General features: G+C 38.9%; 5 protein-coding genes and 1 non-coding gene across 6 annotated transcripts; 1 reads left to right on the plus strand and 5 right to left on the minus strand.

Annotated features, from left to right (window-relative positions):
* Positions 1-480: 480 nt before the first annotated feature.
* Positions 481-5,151, minus strand: LOC145893877 (serine/threonine-protein kinase 38-like). Its single transcript, XM_082982250.1, has 10 exons — positions 5,050-5,151; positions 4,571-4,756; positions 3,857-3,979; positions 3,715-3,798; positions 3,320-3,443; positions 2,795-3,052; positions 2,170-2,358; positions 1,838-2,033; positions 1,548-1,660; positions 481-1,429 (listed from the first exon to the last, which is right to left on the minus strand). Exons 2-10 carry the CDS (start codon positions 4,748-4,750, stop codon positions 1,335-1,337), a joined length of 1,362 nt encoding a protein of 453 aa, XP_082838376.1. The 5' UTR covers positions 4,751-4,756; positions 5,050-5,151; the 3' UTR covers positions 481-1,334.
* Positions 5,152-5,760: 609 nt separating this feature from the next.
* LOC145894607 (uncharacterized) lies at positions 5,761-7,551 on the plus strand. The gene is made up of 4 exons (XM_082983225.1): positions 5,761-6,257; positions 6,463-6,736; positions 7,024-7,187; positions 7,248-7,551. Exons 1-4 carry the CDS (start codon positions 6,142-6,144, stop codon positions 7,390-7,392), a joined length of 699 nt encoding a protein of 232 aa, XP_082839351.1. The 5' UTR covers positions 5,761-6,141; the 3' UTR covers positions 7,393-7,551.
* Positions 7,552-7,660: 109 nt separating this feature from the next.
* LOC145894606 (serine protease 33-like) lies at positions 7,661-11,077 on the minus strand. The gene is made up of 7 exons (XM_082983224.1): positions 10,920-11,077; positions 10,282-10,364; positions 9,793-9,914; positions 9,150-9,283; positions 8,607-8,771; positions 8,167-8,321; positions 7,661-8,086 (listed from the first exon to the last, which is right to left on the minus strand). Exons 1-7 carry the CDS (start codon positions 10,993-10,995, stop codon positions 7,910-7,912), a joined length of 912 nt encoding a protein of 303 aa, XP_082839350.1. The 5' UTR covers positions 10,996-11,077; the 3' UTR covers positions 7,661-7,909.
* A 2,065-nt stretch (positions 11,078-13,142) lies between these two features.
* LOC145894604 (cartilage oligomeric matrix protein-like) lies at positions 13,143-22,060 on the minus strand. Its single transcript, XM_082983223.1, has 23 exons — positions 21,874-22,060; positions 21,239-21,307; positions 20,925-21,052; positions 20,555-20,660; positions 19,936-20,168; positions 19,687-19,801; positions 19,392-19,559; positions 19,146-19,306; positions 18,949-19,085; positions 18,684-18,762; positions 18,303-18,461; positions 18,062-18,166; positions 17,887-17,994; positions 17,635-17,794; positions 17,282-17,448; positions 17,101-17,191; positions 16,191-16,298; positions 15,619-15,797; positions 15,306-15,449; positions 14,996-15,097; positions 13,723-13,923; positions 13,253-13,364; positions 13,143-13,192 (listed from the first exon to the last, which is right to left on the minus strand). Exons 1-23 carry the CDS (start codon positions 22,058-22,060, stop codon positions 13,143-13,145), a joined length of 3,069 nt encoding a protein of 1,022 aa, XP_082839349.1.
* On the minus strand, positions 13,429-13,630 carry LOC145896500 (small nucleolar RNA U3). Its single transcript, XR_014401944.1, has one exon. It is a non-coding gene; the product is annotated as a small nucleolar RNA U3 (small nucleolar RNA).
* Positions 22,045-24,646, minus strand: LOC145894504 (tetraspanin-36-like). The gene is made up of 6 exons (XM_082983117.1): positions 24,526-24,646; positions 24,276-24,455; positions 23,955-24,161; positions 23,689-23,850; positions 23,419-23,502; positions 22,045-23,013 (listed from the first exon to the last, which is right to left on the minus strand). Exons 1-6 carry the CDS (start codon positions 24,583-24,585, stop codon positions 22,918-22,920), a joined length of 789 nt encoding a protein of 262 aa, XP_082839243.1. The 5' UTR covers positions 24,586-24,646; the 3' UTR covers positions 22,045-22,917.
* Between the last annotated feature and the right edge of the window lie 219 nt (positions 24,647-24,865).

Genomic DNA, 24,865 nt, shown 5'->3' on the forward strand with positions numbered 1-24,865 from the left:
TAATTAATAACTTTATGAATAAAAACACCAGAGGGATGTTAGTTGACAACAAAAAAACGCCAGTTAACAAAACTTTGAACGCGGGTTACTCGGCCGCCCAACGAGGAAGCAACATGATTTTTTAACACGTAAAAGTTCATAGACTGACCTTTCTAAAGATACCAAAATTAAGAAAAAAAAACATATTCATATTAGGTTACAACAACAACACAGGAACTTGGTCATAATTTAAGTCCCACCGAAAACGCAACGTACTTCTGTGGATGTTGTTAAAGTATGCTTGACTTTCTAGGATATTGAAGTGTCCTTTTTGCGCTGCTCTATTTTTTTGTAAATTTTTCATGGTATTTACTCTGAAGACATGTTTATTTTACCATTAAACTACAAATCTTAATAATAAACACACTGACTATATCAAAGTTTAACAAGAAAATCCGACTGCTCTACCGTTTCTTTGGCAAGTAAAATCACTAACGGCAGTGACGTTCTATAGTTTTTTTGACAAGTAACAAGCGATAGTGCGCATAAGCCATAGCAGTGCACGACAAACAAAATCTTTTTAAGCACAAACACAACATAATGACGAACCATTGGTGATTTTATACGAACTGACCAAAGTTTACTACAGTGGGGGGTAAGTAGGCCATATTTCTGTCATGCAACTCAACACTTACACAAATATTTGTAGTTTTCATCATGAATGCTTCTGTTAAGATAGAAGCACCCCCTACTAATGATCAGTACCAATTGTGACATCACAATGTGAATGTGCAAATAACAATACTAACAAAGCTCCATTGTAACACAACTACTCTAATACAAATTTCAAATCAAAGAGCGTTTAGGCCTAAATAAACACATTGCAATATGTATTCACACAACATTACATTGTGCTTCTAAACAGATAATGAGATGAAATCATATTAATAATTTGTGATTTGTCAGACAACATAAGTATTTTTTGATCAAATAAGCCAAAATAAAAATGACAGAATCAGAGTCTTCTAGAACTCCAACAAGCTAATTTAAAACATGCCAGCAACAGTTGTACGATTGTTAGACTTGTAAGATAGAAGAAAATCTAGCTTGGAGTTGGAAAAACAAGGGTAGGGTCATATACCAAGAAAATGTTGGTGTCAAAATATTAAAAAAAACAAGTATTAGAGCTTCAACAAAATTCATCTCTACATGATTGCTAGGAAACAATTTCCTCATCATAAGCCTGACAAATTCCATCCTGTGTATATTTACAAACCAACATGGCTATTATACTAAATTTAGTTGAATATTCCATGGAGCATTGACTTGGTACAACAAAAGTAGTTTATGTTGTTTCAAGGAAGAAGAACGCTTCCTCTTTGTGTCAAACCCTCAAAACGTTTGTAGGTGTAGTTGATGAAAACCCAATCCTTCGATTCGTCTATTTGATCTAAAATAAATCACATATGGTGATTGTGTGTATTAACCAATGAATAACCAAGATAGTCTGAAGTTCAAAATTTTTGCTAAAATTTTTCTTGGCTGCCCAGATACAGATTTCAACTTACCAAGTTTAAGGTCAGATTCTGGAAACTCGTCAAAATTTGAAGTGTCGGTTAGACTCCTTACAGTGATTGGAATGGCTGCTGGTCGGTCGCGCATGTGTTCCCAGTCAACCCCTCTGCAAAATGTAACAAAGTTTTAGTGAAAATTTGCAACAAACCAACACAATTTTTATTTGTAAACTGTCAAGACCATCATCGCTGTCAAGTAGCAGCAACATTTCCTACAGGTTTACTCAGAAAACCAGATATATTAGACTTGTAGATATTACATTAGTTATTAAACATTCACCCACTTAAAAAAAGAATGATTTTTTAAAGAATCCACTCCATTTTGTCCCAATCGCTTGTCAGGGTCAGTGCACAATGACAAGATTAGATTCCGGGATATATCATCGATAGGGACTTCATCGGGGAACACCAACGTTGACTGCCAGTTTAAAACCTTCCTGTACGTCTCCTGTGGACTTTCAGAACAGAAAGGTGGATATCCTGAACATACGAAATAATGGTTTAGATTTTGCCAACAATATTTTACACAGGGGACACGTGGTTTACTGCATCTCACTCATAGAGTAAAAAATACTGTCTTAAATCCATGGTTAATATTGAGGTGTTTATCTCTTACCTATGAGGCACTCGTACATAATCACACCAAGTGACCACCAGTCACAAGTGAGGGTGTACCCAGATTGTTTGAAGACTTCAGGTGCGATATAATCTGGAGTTCCCACAGTAGAGTAAGCAAGCTTTCGTCTCTTGCTCTTCCACGTCTCTGCCTTACGTCTGGAGTCATTGGCAGTTAACGGACGAGTTGCTGAAAACACAAAGTTTCATGGATTAATGTTGTCGTCATAACTACAATACACAAGTAGTATGTAAATATGTTAGCAGCAACATATGTAAAAGCAAACCATGATACACAACATGTGTGATAGTTTTTCGAATGTAAATGGCAAAGCTTAGAATATGCCATCCAAAGGGCAACATTTGCCTAAACTTATGTTCACATTAACACATGTTTATCTGAGCATTTGAGCTGCACGGCAACACCAATAACCAACTATGAAACTTCTGCACCAAACCACACATAAATGTTCACGATAATTTAAAAGATTTGAATACAACTTTAAAGTCATTTTATTAAATATTAACACATTTAGTTTTTCATGGTTGCAAATTTCTACAAACGAACTTAATAAAGTGCAGGTGGTTAACCCCCCCTCCCCCCCAATAAAATAATGAAGACTCACAGAAATCAATGGGTTGAGCTGAAGACAGATCGCGGTAGTAATCAGTGCGATGAGCTTTCTTTAACCCAGTACACAAACCAAAATCAGAAAGTTTGATGTGACCCCGGGCATCAATCAGAAGGTTGTCTGGTTTAATATCTCTATGGATAAAACCAAGTTCATGTATTGAGTTGATGGCAAGGACGGACTCGGCCATGTAGAACTGTGTCTGATTTTCAGTAAGTGTGTCCTTGTTCATAAGGAGGGTCATCATGTCACCTGTTCATATAAAGAGATCCTCACTTCAACTACACACTCTTACCCTCTCAACCAGGGCTACACAGTCTGCACAGTTACATCACCACTAAATATATTTGCTGCATGATTATATTTAGCACGCAACTGTTTGACTAATTACACTTTTTGTTTGCTCAATCAACAGTTTAGTTTAGAAAATCTTTCTTATTATTTCAGTAACACATTCTGAACCCAACATACACACTTACAAATATAATTAACACAATTAGTTATTGGAAGTAGTTTTACCTCCAGGAAGAAACTCCATGATAAGATAAAGGTTGTAGACATCTTGAAATGAATAAAACATCTTCACGACCCATGGGTTTTCAGCTTCGACAAGAATGTCACGCTCTGCTCGAACATGGGCAACCTGCAGGCATCAAAATATTTAACATTTTGCAGGAAGATATTTTATTCAATTTGCACAGAACTGCACATATTGAATTACTTTTGCTGCCAGACATACTGCAATTTACACAGGACAGATCTTCTGGCCTGATGTTTTGTGTGCTATACAACAGAAAGTAAATATGTTCAGAATAATGTTTCTTGTTTTTTAACTAACATTGTTGCTTATTCAAACAATCATATTTGCACCCCAGCATCACTCACTCCTTGCATCCATACAGAACCATATATACCTGTTCTTTTTCCATCATGTCCTTCTTACGCAACATTTTCATTGCATAAACATGCCCTGTGTCCCTTTTCTGTACAAGCCGAACCTGATGGAAGGATTACTTGATCAATAAAACATATCACAAATAACGTTTCCACACATACTTCACCAAAAGCACCTCTTCCAATTATCTTCAACATCTCAAAGTCACTGAGTCCCAACCTTGTCCTTTTTAACCTCAAAAATTCAGTCTCTTTTTGAGCATGAATTTGTCTTCTTTTCTCTCTCTGGAAAAGAACAAAAGCAAAAATCAAAACCACACCAAAATTCACTTGTCTGTAATTGGATCAAATCTACAACCAGAGTAATGTATTATAATTAATTCTCTCGAAGGTAAGAGAGCTGGTCATCAACATGAGTAAATTACAGATTAAACACTAACTTAATCTTGTTTTTAAAATGATGCTTACTAATCGGGTGCAAAATACTTGGGAGTTTATTAATCTAAATTGAAAAGCCAAAGCTAGTATGCTGTTGATCATATTACCTAAATTAGACGTTTCGAAATCTAAGCGCAGTTAGAGATGAGCCCAGTTAGAGTTCGAAATGTCTACTTTAGGTAATATAGCAACAGCATACTAGCTTTGGCTTTGCTTGCTAATCGTTTTACAATACAATATTGTGTTTTAGGACAAGGCAGGATTCCATTGTTTGATGTAAGTTAAAATATACTAGCAATACTCAACTTCAGGTATTCCATAATAGCTGGGGTTTGTGACTTCAAAATATATAAATTACTCAATCCCAAGTTATACTGGAATAGTTTCCCAGAGTTTTGGGGGTTTGTTGGCAGATAATTTACATCAATTAACTTTTACCTCATCTTCTGTAAAGCCTCCTTTATTCATCTGTCTTTCCAAATTTTGCATGCGATCATCTCTTTCAATTTGTTGATTCACCAAGTTTGAATAAAATGTTTCAATTGAAACTTTTGCCTTTTTGACTTTTTCCATAGTATGGGAGCTTAACGAAGCATCTGAATATGCGCGGTCACCCATTGCTTCCTAAAAACAAGTTATCTTGTCATTATAAAAACGGTTGTATGAGTTCACAAATTAAAAAACACTTTTACAGTTATGCACAAGTAATCTTAGCGCATGTTTATAGCGGTGAGAAATAAAAAAAGTGATTGCACTTAACATAACACTAAAGTAAAGTAAGTTTTACACACGTAAAATTCGGTACAAACTTTAAGCCACCATGCACAAGAATGCAACAAATGTAACGCATGAGAATTAACGCATAGCGCTTGACTAAACGTAACGGATAATATTGTTATTAGTTGTTAACAGTTTACCTTTGGTCTTGGCTATGACGAAGCTTGATGATCTAATCTTTGTCAGCAGATTCAGCCATTTTTTTACCCACAACTTTTTCACTTTCACTTGTAGCAAATAATACGGAAGAAACATATGGCGCCCACTATCTGCAATTAATATTTTTTACAACTTTCGCAAAGAGTCGCAGTTGCAAGTTCTTTACACTGGGGAAAAACATAATTTGATACTTAGGCATTTTGGACAAAAGCGTTGCAAATATTTACATAAAAACGCTAACTTTACAATTTATTTTACCAAAACAATCGTTTCGAACAGTAGAATAATACCTGCTTTGTAAAGCAGCATCATTCCGCTATAGTGGCTGAGACATTAAATCAAGCTCCTGTTAGGATTTGAACTCACGACCCTAGGCACACCGGGCATTGTTTTAAAATCTAAACATATTTTTTGAGTAATGTTTAAAAATTATATTACGCCAAAGTCTGGCTGATACATGTGTGGGTTACTGTTGGAAATTCTCAAGCAGACCAAGAAATATTTTGTTGATCTTGCAAAACACGAATCGGCGAGAAGCAAAGCGCGTGTTTTATCGCTCCATTGTGCGTTCACAATGGGAGTATGACGCCACAAAGAGATAAGTTGAAATGTTAATCTTTGGCGGGAGTTAATACACACGAGATTAGAATGCCAAAGCATAGATTTGACTCAAACCAACTTTATAACACAGAAGTATGGATGACGTTTCAACGGAGATTCAGCGAATCTTGTTTTCTTTTTCCACAAATCGTGTTTTGTCCGCGGTGGACGAACAAAATTCTTTTTTTTTTCGTCAGTTGAAGCAGCTTTCGAATTTAGCAGGAGGAAATGTCTCGGAAAACTTTACCAGCAAATATTTAAGTTCAGGTTAAACAGCAATCTGACTTCTGAACACTCATCAAGAGGTTTCTTGTGTATTGCAGAAATGTTGGTGTTGGTTTTAATGCACAGAGTTGAGGGAAATGGATTGGGTCAAATAAATTAAGCGTTTTGAGGTGGGATGAAGAAACACTTTAACATTTTTTCAAACTTTATTAGATTTTAAAAATCTACTGAGAAGAAACAAGAAGGGAATGAATCGACGAAAGCGCCCGGATATTATGAAACAAACAAAGGAAGCAAATATTCGAGAACGGAGACGCCTCACGCGTAGGATTGAAGGATTTGGAGGCATCAACGCTCAGTACCGGTTGGGTGTTGGGTTCCACTTTACATTGGATGCAACATTTATGTTATCATTAAGAATATGCACCTGTCGAATTAACAACGCCTAAACTTGCAGTTTCAAATTTTAGAACAGTTCTTTAAAATTACAATGCCCGGAGGCCAGAATAACATTATACCACTGTTGAAATTTGGCAAAACATAGAATCATCATTAAGTTTTTAATCCAGGTTCGACAGCCAGCAAACTGACAACCAGTGTTCTCTCATCCGCCGAGAACTCGCACAGTCTATACTGGATGAGACGAACCGTAAACGTCGGGAACTGATGAAGCGGAACGAGAGGAAGATGTCACGTGACACCGATCCCACCCTCCTCCTGATGAAGGAACGGGAGGAGCGCAGGAGGAAGAAGAACTACCGACTCTTGGTCCGAGCACACGAAAAACAGAAGAAAACTGAGGAGAGAGTGAAGGAATTTGTCGCCAGGCTCGAGAAGGAAGAGGTTTCGTAACAAATTATTCAAAACTATGACGTAAAATCTTCGCCATGACGAAGTTACCCCAACACAATTATCAGTAGGCATTATCGTGTATTGCTTAATACGAAATGGCGGTGTGAAGTTTAATTAGAGTCAGGTAATTGAGAGTGGTCGCTAGGTGGTGATAATGATCTTTATGGTGAATCATAATCAAAATTTCAAGTTATTCCTAATTTGTCATGTATCCTAATATTGTGGCTATTTAAGCAAAACAGCCAACATACTTTCTGCTTCAAACTTGATTTTCGCAGCTTCAAAATAAAGAGAACGTCGATCAGAAGATGGCCGATATTTTGTTGCTTGTGAACAACCTTGAAGCAAACGCAGACCTCGAAATTAGGACAGGAAGTCGACTTATTTCTACCCCTGATAGTCGCCCTGTGTCCCGGGCTTGGAAGGAAGCGAGAAAAACTAGGTTCAGTTTTATTGAATCCGCATTTTTGGCCAAACTCTGATTATTTTGTGTTAAACTTAGGTACATCCGGACCCGTAAACTTCGAGACTTCGAAGTGGAATTGACAGCTAAGGAAATATTTTCTCGTGAAACCACACCCAAAAGTAAATCAAGAATTCAAACAGCGTCGAAAATTGACCGGAAAAAATTTCTCGGGGTGCCCTGAGGCAATTCAACGTTCTAAATCCATTGTGTGCAGCGCTTGGAATTTGTTCACTGTCCATCGCTTACTGTTGAAAGCAACCAGCGTCCAATCATGTTTATTAAAATTCACAGTCCAGTGTAACAATCACAACTAGCTAGAGTTCCAAACTCTTTTGTCGCAATATCATACGTAATAAAGAACAAATAAGTTAGCTTTGTTACGTAATTTACTGTCATTGTTAGTGATTTAAACGTTTTACTGTAAATGTTATTGCAAACATGAATGTCTTGATGATATTTTGTTAGTTCTACTTGTTAGAGGTGTTACTGTGTTTATGTTGGAATTGTCGACAGTTTCAGTCGTTTGGCCCAAGGACGGCGGACTCATCATTTACGAAATAAATGCAGATAACAGACAGTGCAAGACAATAAATAGTGCAATATCCAAAGCCAACATTAATAAAACTCAATTCGTACTACGTCATTCAGGTTCATTGTTCGCAAACAGTGTAAGTAGTTACGTCACAAAGGCGTGGGATTCAGGTGGTTTCTGTGTAAAATATTATCCTCCGGAGTATCCATTCCTCGTATGTTTTAACGTTGGTGTAAATACCAGGTGCGTGTTTCCTGCCACATCCAACACCCCAGGATACAATTCCAGCCAAATACCAACTTCCATCGCTCAACTCACAAGCGAGAGGTCCGCCGCTATCGCCCTGGATTAAAACAAAGATTGTGTTATTGATCAATTGCTTCAAGTGACCCCAGTATATAACGAACATAACTTTGTCGTTACCTTGCAAGCATCCAGAGCTCCATAGTAAACATCCCAGCCACACAAATGTTCGTGGGGTTTCACCGCGTTCTTGTAAACCAGCTGACAAGTTCGGTAGTTGATAATCGGGATCTGGACTTCCTGCAAGCGAAGGGAAAACACCCGACTGTTTTCAGCTGAAACAATAATACGATTTCTATTAGTGAAACGTCACAGTCCTCCTTGCAGCAAAAACATATTTTCCAAATCAATGATAAAACATTTGAGAATTTGCCTGAATTGAAGTTAATAAAACACAACAAACTTTATGATGCAGATTTATAAACAATCCAATATTTAGGTTTGATGAAAACAGTGTAACACCTTTACACGATGCGCACGGCAGACCATTAAACCCCTTAATATTTAAGGGTGTTTGGAAGTCATTCCCCCCCACTCGTATCCAAACCATGACAACTTACATGAGACCCCCCATCCTGCTGTTTTGCATTTGCTCTGGATCTTTGGTTGCGTCGTCCGTCCGTAGGGAAGACAAATCGGACGCACGTGGTCGTTGAACACTAGAGGGCTCTTCAACTGGATGAGCGCAATGTCATGGTGTTGGGCGCCATTCTCGTTCTTGTAATCTGAAACGAAAATAATTATGCAAAATATTTCAGGTAAAGCTGCCTACAATGAGCTGATTGGCGGTTGAACTTCGATGAGACTTTCTGGAGTAAAACGTTCACGTTTTGACCGTGAACTTGACCTTGGGTGAACTTGACCTTGGGCGAATATGAAACAGATCTTTGTGCTCGGAATTGAAACAAATATCATATGCAAATTTTGTCTGAGTAACATTGTAAGAATGGCAATTATTGCGTCATTAAATGGATATGCAAATATGTTTTGGTTCAAGTCAACCATTAATATTTCCTTCACAGAACGAAACCATGTTGTTTATTGTGGAAAATGTGGCGTGTTTTGTTGACAGCTAAGCACAGGGTACGCTTATATTCACTCACTTTCATGAACCAGGAATCTGATGACTTTTTTGCTCTGCCATCTCAACACTGACGCCTGGGTCACGTGACGTGAAAATACTCCAGCCGTGACCGTCCAATGAGACGGAGGTTTTTCTGGGAATCTTTGATTCTTGCTGTGGATAAATAATATGTGGGATAAAGTTTTCATCAATTTAACGCAAGAAGTAATCCTGACAGAATTTATCGTTCCATGAAGAAACCTTGAAGTTTCAAAATAACCGCCACGCGACAGAACCGTGAGCCAATAAGCAATAACACCGTCACGAAATCGAACGAATTGATTCTACTATCTACCGGTCACGCCCTTCCATTATCTTGTTAGGCGCCAAATTACAGACTGTTGCACAGCACGTGACCGGTTGCTATGTAACGAGTAGATAAAGGCAAGTTCTGATGTTTTTGCGACTTTTGGGTGGTGGATTCGCTCCACTGACTTCTCGAGGTAATTCCACTATGATATCATAAAATATGACGTCACAGTTGCCAAAACTTCCGAGATTAGACGTTATTACATTTACCACAATTATGACGGAAGACATTTTGACTGAACTTGCAGAGTGTAGGAAAGTTTTACTACGACGTCGGGTGGAAACCACGTGCGACCTCGATCAAGGTCACTTACTCGTCCAAGCAGTGAGCGGCTGTGATGACCCATTGTTGGTGGACGATGCTTCCTCCACAACTGTGAGCGATATTCCATGAATTCGTCGGTTCGAACGAAAACGGGGAAGTGTTGATCGTAACCTGGGTAAGCACCGAACATAGGATGGTTCAATCAGGGTCGTAACATCGTGTGGTTTCCCATGTTAGTTAGCCGAGTAAATTATTATGAATAAGTTTTGAACCGAACATGATTTTGTATTGCTGAATACTGCTCTTCTGGCAAACTTTATAATATGCCTGACAGCTTCGGTAACAATTTATGATTTTGTATGTTGGGGAATTCAATATTTGTACGTAAAGTTTGCATGATATTTCCACAACGTTAGACGAGCCTTGGTTCCATGGCAACGCCCACAACTCCACCAGTTTACTCCGTGTACCCGGTTTGACAGGATTTGGTGCGTGCCTGGTGTCGGTTACGTAAATATAGTAACACATTAGTACTCACAATCCACGGCCACGCGTTATCGTTTATTGGAACAACTCCTCCCCGGATTCTCGCGTTCGCGATTCCACCGACCCTTCCACATTCTATTCATATAAACAATCGGGCATTGTTTAATTCAGAACTTCAATAATGAAATTTTAGTGTCCAAAATTAAACACGATGTCAAATGAATCTAATACAGTTGTTAATGTGGGAAACCGTATACTTTACTTAACATACTAAGTGGCACAAGAAACGCCCAAAGCATAAAAACTTCATGCAGCGCCAGATTATCAACAAAAAGAAGATTTTTATAAACAAACATTTTCTCCTCAACTAAAAATATCTCATGAAAACACGGAAACCGCATGATATACAAACACGTAAGGGCGGAGGGTGGTGGATAATCGGTAACAACAGTAAGTTTCCAACATACAAAACCAAACGTATTTATATATAGTTTCACATATATTAATAAACAGGATTGTGATTATCCAATATCCATTAGAAACCGAAACTCACAGTTGTATCACCGTAATTTTTAGTTTTATTCAACAATTGTTGCAAGTTTTGTCAGAAATTTGCAAATTACACATTTTAAAGTAATTATAAACGTAACAATTAAAACATATTTCGAATAAAACAAACAAATAACTTACGCGATGTTCGACTTTCGACGAGAGAAAAAAAACAAATTAATGTTAAGATCGAGAACTTGAAGATGGATGACGTCATTCTGCTGCTTGGTGTCACGTGATTACAAAGAATAAACTAAAATTATTTCAAGCGTCCTTGGAAGCTTTTCGTCAATTGTGAAGTCTGAAGCTGAAACAAATTGGTTCAACTTTATTGAAATCCACGGAGAACGTCGGCAAGCTAATCTCCACAAAATTTCAGACTTCTGCTTTCAATTTACACTGTAACGACCGCCAATCTCTCAAACGTTGTCACAATTAAACAATTATCTGCGTTCAACTATTAGTGACCCTCAATTTAACAGAATTAGGAAATTAAATTGCCTTCAGGGTGCAGCTTTATTGACCACCAGGAAAGCTAAATCAGTTTTGCGGTGATTCAAGCGCCGATTTCCCGCAATGTTAACTTTAATTCGTTGATCGAGGTAGCAGATCAATGAACGGTGTTGGTCTTGCGTGGCATGTTATATATAGGGTGAAGGTGGTTGAGCGCACGCGTGTAGTTAGCCCGAGGGATCATTGGGCAAAGATCAATCCTTCAACAAAACCGCAGGTATTTTATGGATGTGCGTTTTACTCTTAAGTGCTTTCGGAAGGAATTTTTTAGTGCTTTGAAAACACGAGAGTTTTTCTAATACACAACCACGAAACATATTTTCTGTTAAATAATGATAATATTATGCAATAATATTTGTTTCTTTGACAGATTTTTAGTTTCCGGAGACAATTGAAATCACACGCATTTCAAAACTAATCTTATTTACATATTATCCCGAAGCGGCAGATTTTCGCAGATCAATCATATTTAAAGTTGTTATTCACACTTTTCACCTGACCTGAAACCGGTTTGCGGAGTTAAGACGATCTCACCACACGCTTAAAACACAACAAACAAAAAACCTACGTCATCAACAACCTTCAAAAAGCGACCATAGAAATCGGCGATGGTGATCGCGTCAAAATAGGAAACCGAGCGTGGTTACGTAATTTTTTCAGACAATACAAAGATGTTAATTTTCTGTGTGATTAAGGTTTTTTAAACAAAATGCATAATATTTTATTTTGCCCCAAATCACAGCAAGCAAATAATTCCGCAGCCTCGAACGATTGAAATCTGGTGGAGGCGCCGCTCGAGAGTTTGCCTCCATATTCGTCCTGCGTAAATTCACTACTTAAATCGAAACTGAGGACGCCGAAATTAAGCGGATTACATGTAAGCTACCATTTCACATTCTAACCTCATCGAAGGTCAGAGAAATATGTTTTTGTGCGAGAAGTTTTTGAACATTCACAAGAATTAAAACAGTTGTAACCAGTTTGGGAACATACGACTCATGTTTAATTTAAACTCTGGGTTGCATTTTTAGATTCTGTTCTCGTGAATTTAAATTTTGCCAACAACAAAAAAAAGATACATTGCCATAAAAATATGTGAAAAAAAACGATTTTGTTTTTCAAGTTTTTGGTGGAAATGCTTCGATTTGCACGCGACGACGATATTTGTTTCGCCGAAATTCGTCAAAATCGTTCGAACCCGGACGCAAAAGCTCAAGGTATCGGAGATAAGGTTAACTGATAAGAAATGTGGTCGGGGTTGAGCGATTAATCGCGTTCCTTGCACGGAAAGTCGCAATTTTCGAGTGTTTTCGAGATATTTCCTTAAAAAGTTGAAAAAACTGGTGATAATTTGTATGCGGTGGATTTTTTTGAAACAAAACATTTAGATTTCGCAGCTGCGAAGAAACCTTGTCGCCTCGGAAGATCTGACACGTGTTTTCCACGTCACCAATGCCAATTATTTTATAATAATCACCGCCTGTTACAATCGATTAATTGCTAAATCGCAATAATTGCATTTTTCTGCAGAGTTCATTCAACGCCGAATAAAAAAACATATTTTCCTAAAATTGAGATAAATTGTACAGGGAAAGCCCCTATCTTTGCTGTTATAACTTTTCTCTGGAAACTTCCTAATATTCCAACTCGAACTTCAATCTGATTGGTTACTTTATACCACGTGATATACATTGCCAGGCAACATTTCTTTTCACGCATCAGGATAGTGTCACGTGACTTTACTTGTGGCGCGGTAAAAGTACGAGAGTGACGCAAAAATACACGACACTAAACTCCAGCATGACAAAGTTCGTGATTCCAAACAAATTTACAATTCAACTGTTTTCGCGGTCAAGGCTGTTCCCCTGGCTGTTGGACGTTGAAATCGTCCGGGACCGTGTCTGTGACAAAACAAGTGTTTGTTTATGACGCCACACGCATGTTGAAGCTTGCAAACCTACCGTTGCAGCTGTACATTAAGTTCGACCAGATCACATTTTCCTGTGAGAAGCAGAAAACTCCCAGTCTTCCTCCTCTCATGGAATGATCGATAATTACTCCGGAGTCGGCCGTCTACAACATCGGTAAATTAACACTTTATTTATGAAAATCTGATTTATTTACCGGCAAAATATCAACCACTCGGAACGAGTCAACCTCCTCCACAACCACACAAAGTGGGAGCAGAACAATCGTCAAATTCGACAACTATTGTTGACGAACAAGTTTCATGCTCAGAGGCCGACCCTGCAACTCATCATCGTGGTTGGGGGTCCGTCACATTAAAATGACGTTTTCAAGATACATACTATAGAAATGATCCCTAAAAGTATGATCTTAACTAAACCACGGCGCAACCACAACCACTTCACGGCAAAATACTTCACGTTTGTGGTGCCCTAGATTATTATCACCGCTGTAATAAACCCACCAGTTGTCTCCCTTCGTACATCTTGAGTCTGATGTAACCGACGGAGGGTCTGTGTTTCAGTTCCCATCTGTACGAGGTTCTGTCTTTCCATCCGATGTCAAGCGGATCTCGCCACAAGAGGCGCACTTGCTGAGGAGTGTCCGTTGTGTGCCACAGAGCGTTGCGAAGGGATTCCCCCGGACCGGAACTCGATTTTACCGCCTGCGTCAGGAAACTAACGAGTGACATTTCCCATAGAATTTAATCCCATCGAAAAAACGCAAAACGGATAAAAATAGAATTTAAATTTAATTGTTTTTACGTCAAACGGACGATGATTAAATTATTTCCCTTCTTCCAGGTCATGTGGCGTCGATGTAATTGCAACCCGTTGACTGTGACACGAAATATTCGAACCGCACGTGATCAAACTTGGCTGCAACTTTCCATAATTACGAAGTAAGCGACAAGCGACATGAAGTGTTAATGCGACCACCCCGTGTTGCTTCGATCGTGTAACGCATCACATTCTTTCTCACCTGACAATTTGCGAGGTGTGCCGCGAAAATTTACGCATAAAGTTTGTGATTCGGTGATTTTGCGTTGAAGATTGCCCAAAAGATGCTTTTGCATGACACAAATGACTGGCTACGGCCTCCAAATATCCAATCTTACTCGAAATATCTGCATTATTGGAAGAGCGCAAAACACCCTGGCGGCAGATAAAAGTTTTCGCAGTCTCAAAGCATGGAGAAGCCATAAATTAATAATTTCGCGAAGTTTCAAATATTAGGAAACATCGGAACTGTTTTTCCTTGTGGACAAGACCGACACACATTCATTAACTTTGGTTGAATTCATCCGCCCGGTAAAGAGTAGTTTCTGGAAAGTTCTGGCGCGCGACGATTTGACGGAGGTGTTGTTTACTCGTAATCACGGGGATTCCCCAGTTGTATAGCGCGGTAAAATCGTGAAAGAATTTCGAAAGTTTTTATGTAAGCGCTGGATTTGAGATTTTCCTGCAGTGTTCCAGACCTTTGCGGCAATTACACTCCCGCTACAAAGGCAGCCTTGTCAAGTTTTGTAGCTGTTGCAAAAGTTGCAAAACGGAAAGGTTTTCTGTGGTGTTTTTTACGTTTAAAATCCGCTGCAACTTCGTCCCAACGAAAAATATATTTCTCCCAACCAGAGTGAAAATATCCCCGCACTCACAATGTATTAACACTCTCCGCTGCAGCGAATCAAAATCTATCATAAAGTGACGTAATATCATTATGACCAAATAAGGAGATACCTTAAGTTGTATGCCCGGGTGCGCCACCGCGCGGAAAGGAGATGCGTGCCAGTATGTTTGTTTCGATTGTTTCCACATCACGGCATAAAAACTACTGCTGTCCTGCGCAAAAGAAACAACAAAAACGTTTAACGTTTTTTAAAAGAATAAACCTCGTGATAACTCGACTTTCACGGGTTAAACTCGGACGTCATCTAAAGATATTTTCACGGGTTTCAGACTGTTGAAAATATTTGTTCATTAAATCCTCATTTCGTTTGCTCATGAGTGTTTGAAATAGTGAGAACGGCAGCAAACAAATCATACTGACCTGGTATCCGAAAATAAACCCAGCGTAATCATCATCTGTTACAGTGTTGACGAAAAAAGTTCCAGTAAAATCGACTCCACTGAAAGCTGTGTGACCGATCGCTAACCCAGGGTCACTGTTCATGGTTTGAACAATTTCACGACCCTGCAAAACAACATAAATGAAATGAACTTTTTGTCAGCAGTAAATCTTCATCATTAAATTTCCCCGTGAAAGCGTGGGCAAAATTCACAGCAAATTATTCACACAGAAGGCCCAAAAGTTTGCAATCAGGTTTAGCGCCAACTTGTCCGAAACTTATTGGAACACAAACTTGGTTTTGGACAATCCACAGTGGGTCAATCTGGGAATCCCCCAGTGGGTCAAGGACAACCGTTTGGAAAGTTCTGAAGTCGGTTCTGTGTATTTCAGCGTTTTCTGGACAAACATCGTATTTGTCTGGAACTCGATCGTAATCGAAATCTTCCTCGCAAACGTCGCCGACCCCATCCACTGGAATAAACAAACAACCATTAAGTCTGGGTTACATCAGAACAAGAAACCATGCGGGCTGCAGGAAGATGGTCAATCTCCTGAAGACACTATTGCATTGAGCTTTGCTTGGCCGAAGTGTTTCCACCTTGTTTTTCTCTGTAAGGTTGCACCTAGTTTGGTGCCCAACGGATGACAGTGATTGAAAAGTCACCACAAAGTGGAAGGGTTAACCGACATAATTTATTCTGACAATCAATTCATATCCAACTATCGTTTCCTTTTTTTTAGCACACCGGGATTTGAACCCAGGACATCCTGGGCACGAATCCGGGTCAGGTTTTCTTCTCGATATATGGGTTGGGCGCTTGACCAATGCTGCCAATCGCCCGCCAACCATTGTTTCCTACTCACGATTTTCATCAACTTGGTCCGCGTTCGCCACCAAGCGGCAGTTGTCGGGTCCGGGTGGTCGAACATCCGGGATACCGTCGCCATCGTCATCGTCGTCACAATCGTCACCTAGCAACAAATACTTGGGAAATCCGATACATGGGTTTAAATTCGTTCTGTGGGGGTTGAAGTTCAAAAAATTTTAATTTAAAAAATATTATTATTTATATTGAAGGGAAATACAGAACAGCTTGGTAACATTTTACAAACCAATTCAACGCACGATCTCCCAAAACTTAATGTCTTGGATGGACTTAAAATATCACCACGTGCTTCAAGAAAATGTTAAATCAACATCATCTTAACCGCCTGACACCTTCCCAGGCACATCAGTAAACTCGTCACAAACCACAAGTTTCAACTTTCAGACGTCTGAAACCGCACTGATTCTAATCTCGGGAAATGTGCAAGATTTTGCCGCCCGATCGGCACGCGATTGCGGCGAAATGCGGTGAGAAATATTGGGCCACACCCTGTGTGCAAAGCGGTCGGTACCAGGCTACTGCAGGCGGAGTTTGTTGCCTGGAAACGAAGATCTAACGACCACAATCCCATGCTCAAAGTTCAAGACGGCATTTTTCTTCTTTTCATTAGAAGCAAACAACTCCCATCAACAGATGATTAATTTTTTCTCAGCGAGAAAAGTTTTTGGGATAAACATAGCTCATAGCTGATGTGAAATTCGAAGTTTCGATCGTATTTTTGCATTAACAGTGACTGTAGATACGATCGGAACGTTTCGAAATGAATTTTACATCAGCTATAAGGACTGTTTTGTTTATCCTAAAGATTTACAAAGACGTGAGTTATGTTCCTGAGGATGTTTGCGTGAAAATGTTGAGACGCGAGCATGTTTGAATGTTCGACTAACCGAGACCATCGTTGTCTGTATCGAGTTGTGACGTGTTGATGATGTAAGGGCAATTGTCTTTGTTGTCTTGAATACCGTCACCGTCCGTGTCCTAAACGAAGAATTTTTGTCGGGACAGAAAACAAACAAACAAATAAACCTACAACGATCTGTGGTTTAAAATAACTCCCCACAAACTTGCCTTGTTATTGTCACATTGTTCACCGAGCATATCGTCGTCGCTATCGGATTGGTGGGGGTTTGGGACGGCAGGACAATTATCGCACGCGTCACCGACCCCGTCATTATCCTGATCATCCTGACCAGCGTTCGGGATTGTGAGGCAGTTGTCGCTCCTGTTCTCAACCCCTGAACCAAACTACAATCGTTACCCGTCCGTCAGAACATAGGCAGGGCTTTAAATTACATCAACTGTAAGAGACTCCAACTTATTTTTCAGGTTTTAGTGATATTTAAATATTGGATAAACTTACAGTCCAATAATGCATTAAAAGGTCAAGTTTTTTTTTTAAATGCTAAAAACTTAATCCGTACCATCCCCGTCCACATCTGTGTCACAAGCGTCACCGTCTGAATCGTTGTCAATATTCGATTGATCGAAGTTTGGTACCGTATCGCAATTATCACAGGCGTCTCCGATACTATCCGAATCCGAGTTACGTTGGTCGGTATTCGGAACATACGGGCAATTATCCTAAAAAATCATCAGTTAGTTTTGCAAAAGATCAACCTCACAATAAACCAATAACAATGAACAACCGTCACCAGTTGTCAATTTCCACTTACGTATATATTTGGAATTCCATCATTATCCGAATCTTCGTCACACGCGTCTCCAATACTATCCGAATCCGAATCCTCTTGTCCACTGTTAGGGGTATTCGGGCAGTTATCCTATAAAATCGAATAATTCAAACCACGAAGCTTCCGACGCAAAGAAGTTATTGTAAATGCCGAAAACCTTTTCACAGTTGGATTCGGTACAGGGCAACGCAGAATCCGGGTACCCGTCTAGATCCGAATCTTCCCCACACATGAATCCGTTTCCCGCCCAACCGATTCGGCACTTTGTTAAATTTAAAATATTAGTTGATTCTAAAAAGTTTGTCTAAAACACAGGTCAAGCGTGACGACGATTTTTGTCAAAAAAATCTCAAACTTCGAAACCTTTGTGACGTCAACAATCGGTGTAGCGTTGTTACCTCACAAATGGCGGTTCTGCGTCGCATGGTGCACTGGGCGTTAGGGTGACAGGAACTCGCAAAACCCAAAGCGGGATTTCCGCAGGACTGGATTGGTTGGCATCCGAGTGAGGGGTTGCCATAGTAACCGGGCAGACAACCTCCGCACTGATAAGAACCCTGGAAATATTTACCGGGAGTTTAAACGCGTTGGATTCTTAGTGATGCTGAAGATGCCTTAATGTAGGCGGAATATCAGAAGAAACATAACCGCAAATAACTTCGGGTTTTATTGGAATGTAAATTACACAGGCATTAGTTCAGGTAGATTGCCACACCGAAGTGATGTCGTATGTTAATATCCTGTGCATTGTTAAGTGGCACAAATGTTATTTCCAGTACCTGTGTGTTGGTGCAAGTCGTGTGGTTGGAACAACCTCCATTGTCAGTCGCGCACTCGTCAATATCTTCACATACTTGCCTGGGAAACAATTTGTTCTGGATTAATTATCAGGAATCACCAACTATAGGCTGGAGTTGATGACACGGAAATATTATTGTTTCTTCTGCCACCAAACCACTCTATTTGTGCGAATCCAGAAAAAAAAGTTTGAAAATCGGTCGCCTTCCCATTTCACACGTTTTACTTTCCTATGTTCGAACGTACTTGTTGGCTCTCGCGTATTCGATTCCAGCACCTTCGATTCCGTTTCCCACGTACCCGGAAGGACAAGCAGAGCAATAATATCCGGGTTGAGAATTCCCACACTCGGTAAATGGCGTGCAAGGATCTGCTTCGGCGCACTGAGAAAAATATACAATGGGTAAATTATAATTTCCAGAGTATCACAACAGGGGAATTACCTCATCTATATCCCTGCACTGGCGTCCGTCTCCCCGCATTCCTATTGGACAAGGGCCACACGTGACTTCCCTGTTGGGTGTTAGAGTACACGTGTTTGTCAAGTAACAAGGATTGTTTATGTCACAAGGAGATGATGACGTAATGCCTTCAGATTCAGCTCCTATGCAGGTTGGATTAAGTTTAACATTTTTCACGTAACTTATCAAACAGGTTTAAACGAATTCTTTAATTTTCCAACAACTTACCACAAGCATGACACCTCTGCATGATATCCCTCAATTCTTCGGTTTCTTCAGTCAAATGGCGTAAATCTCGCTTCAACTGCGACATCAAGCGGGAAAACTGAGCCATCTGTGCCGTCATAACGCTAACTACGTCATTGTCTGTTGCAACTCCCAGTGCTGCAAAAAACGCTCTGTAGTGAGGGGGTTGGGGAGGGGAGGTCGCGTGTCGCATGTTGCGTTGAATAATGTGAATTTATAATGCTTGGGTGGGGAATTACTGTGTTTTGCATCAAAAGTGATGCAGTATCAAGGATACACTTACCGCCGTCTCGACAACCTTGCCCGAGTAAAACTTGTCGAAGTGACTGAGAATGCTGAGCTTTCATGGTCGTTGCAGTCACGTGAGTGTTGCTGGGATCACCGATGCTGAGCTGAGGGGGCAAAAACAATGTTTGCAAAAAGTATTACTGCAAACTGTACAAATAAATCGGCTGAACTGAAAAACACAATACAGATTGTCACAAGTAGATCACATTACACGACATTGTGTGATTTGCACTCTCACCGTTGCCCCGTTCCTGAGACGAGATAAAGTTTCATCCAGTCCCGAAAAATCACCGGTTGTATCCACCAGGAAACAATCGACGTATACTTTTATATCCGGACCACTAGAGCCAGGGGTTGAACGCAGGGAAGTGAAGTGAAGCACCACTGAGTGGAGCCCTTCCGCCGACAATCCCGAGTCGGGGAATTTTACCATGGTGTTTCCCCCATGTTGGTTGGCGAATTTCACCATCACTTTATTCATAAATATCAGGTCAAGGAATCGGTCGAAATGCGTTTTCATGTAAAGTTTCTGCTCCAATATAGTGTGCGTTTTCATTTGCATTGAGAAAGACTGATTTGCTAAACTTGTTTGACATTCTTTCGTGAGGAACCGTACACACTTAAATACCAAGGTTACACACTTAAATACCAAGCTTACTTGATACAGAAAGATTGTATAGTACGCAAAACTAAACCAAAACGAATTTTCATACAATGTTTAGTTGTAACTTTGGATGCTCAACTGGCAAACCAGGTTTGACATAATGTCGTAATTAGCATTTACGACCAGAAACCTAAAGAAATTATCAAGAACCAAATTTATTTTTTTTAAGAAGGAACCAAAATAACCAATTTACCCGAATCCGTTTTGGTGTTGGCCAGAATTTCCAGTGGAATTCTTGAGTTTGTTGGCTGCGTTCCGCGCAACTTAAGTATGGATGACTGTCCTCGTTGTCTGCTCGTCTGTAAAAAGATGGAGGTTGTTAAACCATCAATTTTTAAATACTGAAAAAATTAATTTGCATAATGCGTAAATCTCCCACTGAAAAGTACATGTTTTCTTGGTCTTGGTCTTGTTTTATCATTTTTGCAGTGATTTCTCGAATCAATCAAACCCTATTGTTGCAAAACGATATTTTTCGTGCCAACTATACGCGGTAACATTCTCTTCATTGAATCAACGGAAATATGATGTTGTGTCAACCACAGGTTAAAAATGATAAAAACCTGAACAGAAGCAGCAACATCCACGACATTGCGAGAGTTGAACATTTCAACAAGTTTATCAGCAGTTCTTCGGTTAAAAGCGACAGAAGTTTGGGCGTCAAGCAGATTTATTCCATCGGGATCTGAAACTAAAATGAAAGCGAAAGTTGGATTGGAAGAAACGTACTTTGTCAAACAAGTGTGTTTAAATAGTTTCTGTAAAATTCGTTGATTATAAATCAATGAACACGAACCGACATTTTACCTTTAGGGAACAATCTTGGTATGAATACGTCACCCTTTGCACACTGCAAGCACAACGCAAGCAAACAAACCAAAACTATCGCTGGTTTTCTCATATTCGTGTGTTCCGGTTTTCACATAAAGTTTCGGATCCAATCTGTCTGTACACAAGTTGCATCAGGTTTAACTGTTTTAAGGTGAAGCAAATAGAAAAGATAAAAAACAATATCTACAATATTTTAAGACACGTCTACGAAATTCTTTAGCTACATTCGTCAGACTATACCTTCTACAAATGCACAGCACGCCAAACTTTCACACGAAAAAACGCTGCAGAACAAGCCACGAAATTCAGACTGGACAGGAGCGTTTATCCTATACGAGCAAACGCAGATCTTTTTATCTAAATATCTGGCTGTAATCAGTCAACAAATGATTAGAGTCGTTATCTACAAGACAATATCGTTTCAAAAGAAACCCCAAAATCTCTGGCGGTACCAACGGGCCCTGGAAAGCAATGAAACAATGCAAGTATTCCACTAATCGTATTGGAATTGTTCTTTGGCATTGTTTGATTGTGACGTAACAACGGTTGGGTGTGAAGTGTTCGGCTAATGAGGAAACAAACACAAGTTTGCGACATAACGCGATTGGTTTGTGAAAGGATTTCTAAATTAGATTGCAAATACGCCGACATGATGTCAGGTTTGGTGAAAGCTTGTAGCACAATTAATATCCAGGTAACTGTAGAGGGCTTGACTGATATCACACATAACACGGTATGCAGTGTCGGCTTTTAGGTCATTTGAAGGGAATATGTTTGAAAATGCACAAGAACCAAACCCATATTGCTCAATGAAGCTTGACCACTTTACATTGGATTCTAATCCAAATAGGACAATGTGCATGGACATTTTTATTACACACAAATATGGACTATACAAAGCAATGAATGCAAACACAGATTTGTACAAAAGTAATTCATTTTGACACAAATTACAACGGTTTTAAAAACAAAAATCCCAACCCATTTCCTCAATGTGTGCCAGGACAGCATGAAAAGTTTCAATATGAACGTTAAGTCTGTGCACCACGTTGTTGACACTTCTCCATGTTTACAAATAATGTTTGTGCAAAGTGTAACTAATTATTTTGTCAGATTTAATGCTTTGAGAATTTGATCATGACTTTCAAGAGTGAAATAAATTTAATCACATAAGGAAAAGGAGGCGCAGCAAAAAGATGATTTAAAAAAAACAAAGAATTTGGGAGGTTTTGTTTAAAGTACCAGATGTAGGAAATGTTTTCATGAAAAACTGATTGTAGAGAGGGGATGATCAATTGCAGTAAAGAGAAGTTGTCGGTTTAGTTTGCCGCACATCTCAACCTGATGTATATTTTTACTTTTCCATGTGACAACGTGATGAAGATGGGTAATAAATACAGAAAGTTCTGCACTTCAAAAAACTGTGCAAAAAAACTCTTTTCTTGGAGAAAAAAAAACTGTTTGTACAAAAACTGTTTTGTTTCAACAGCTGGTAAATTTAGGTACCTTTAGAGCAACCTAACATAATTGTTGATTAACATATTGTGGACAAAGCAATGTTCTAAACCAACATAAGATTTTGACAAAACACTAGAATTTGTGATTTACTGTGAGAGATTGAAAAACGGTTATCCACAGATAGATATGATACACACTTGTTACAAATTAAACACATCAACAGTGAACTTAAGGTTTTCCGCACAAATTATATCCCTTGTTTTTGTGTTAGGCATCTGTGTATTGTGGATCCATTTGGGAATATCCAAAACCTTGGTCCCTGTTCTTGCAAAGAAATCCCACCACAATCAAAGTACCAATGAACTGTGGAATAACAAACAACATTAAATACACAAAATACAGTCCTGCAAATTTATAGGATTTGTTCTTGTTAACAATAAAGCAATATTTCAACATGATTTGTTCACTCTGCTTAGTAATTTTTTCACTTTTCTTAAGGAGTGCCAACAAAAACTTATTGCTTTGCATTTTTTAAGCATGGCATGAACAATTATAAATATACATGCAAATATATTTATGTATGCAAAAGGTATTGATCTGTGTTAGCTTCGTGCGCATGCATGCACACACACACACACACAACATTTTTATGCCGTTGAACGTAAATAACGTTCTGTTTCCTTTTACGTCAAAATGATTAATTGAGTTTAGGCTTTCGTACAGAGTTTAAAATTATAATAAGAAGTTGGTATAATAAGAAAAACTTACTATGAATACAGCCAGGCCTAAAGCACTGTAGGACAGAAAGTCAAATCCATACTTGAAGGCCTTGTCCATTGGTTTCTTGCAACCCTGAAAAAACAAGTTGAACATTAAATCTTGTTGAATGCAATAAAGACATAACAAAACCAAATATATTTATTTTATTGGTCTTGGATGAGAAAAATATATCTGGTGGATAAATTTCCTGTCACATATTTTGCCAACAAATTAACAACTGCTTAAAGTTGACATGGGAAGTAGATAACATATACATACCTGTGTGTAGATAAGTTTAATACTTTCTTTATCAGTTTTTCCAGTGCATGTCATGTTTGTGGTCACACTTTTATTGCAGCAAGATGTGGGCACCAAGGTTCCATTATCACCCCATGGAAGTGTGAACCAGTCACTGTAGTTATGGTAACCACAGCATTCCAACTATAAAACAAAAGAATATTTTGTATATGGAAATCAAAATCACATTTCCCTGCTTGCATAGAGCTTGATTGCATTGTAAAACAAAAACAGATGTTATAACTTACATCTGTCTGTATTGTATTGATAAAAGATGTTGCATTGAAAGTCATATCATCAGTGCTGTTTGTATCTGGCACTGAATCATTCCCATACTGCTTAAATTGATCTTGCATGAAGTTATCAAAAGATGTTTTTGTGGATTTTCGATTTGCAAGAAGAATTCCAGCAATTGATGCTTGCACGATTAGCACAGACACCAGAAAAACCAGGTACTGTCGTAAAACACCAACATAGATTACATTTTCTTCACATCAGCGGTAACATTTAGTTTGTTGAAAAAACATAACAGAAAATATCCAACAAATTGGAATAAAGTTGCAACTCACCAATCCTAGACATGTCTTCTTCTCACAAATAGCCCCGAAGCATCCGATTAGAGCACCCAAGATAAGAACTGATGCAGAAGTAATTAGAATTATTGCTGGACGTGCACTAACTTGCGCAAATCCTCCATCTTTTGACTGAATAAACGTTATTCCAGCATACAACATAAAGGCTGCAGCCCCCTTGAAACCATTACAAAGTGTTATTATGTATAGCATATGATGAACCGAAGTCCGAACCTATAATACTTACCCAAAACAATACATTCATTACAAAGAGAAGACATTTGAGTGATGCAGAGCATAAACCCATCTCGGCCGTGTTACTTGCTAGGTTTTAAAATGCAATCTTATTTGAACAACAAAAAAAAGTTAGAGACAGTTTAATTTTAGAACCAAAAAAGACAAAACAACTACAATTTTATATTTTGTCTACAAATTCACTTATCACCAACTTTTCACTTTCACTGCATTCAAATTTGCAAAGCACCAAACGCGTTTTTTTATCACTAAACTTTGCTCATTCTCTTAGAATTCCGGAACCAAATCGAAAACACTGTCACATGATTCTGCATTGTGACGTCACACATCAA

This window comes from Ascidia mentula, chromosome 3 (assembly GCF_947561715.1).
Source record: "Ascidia mentula chromosome 3, kaAscMent1.1, whole genome shotgun sequence".
Taxonomy (NCBI): Eukaryota; Metazoa; Chordata; class Ascidiacea; order Phlebobranchia; family Ascidiidae; genus Ascidia; species Ascidia mentula.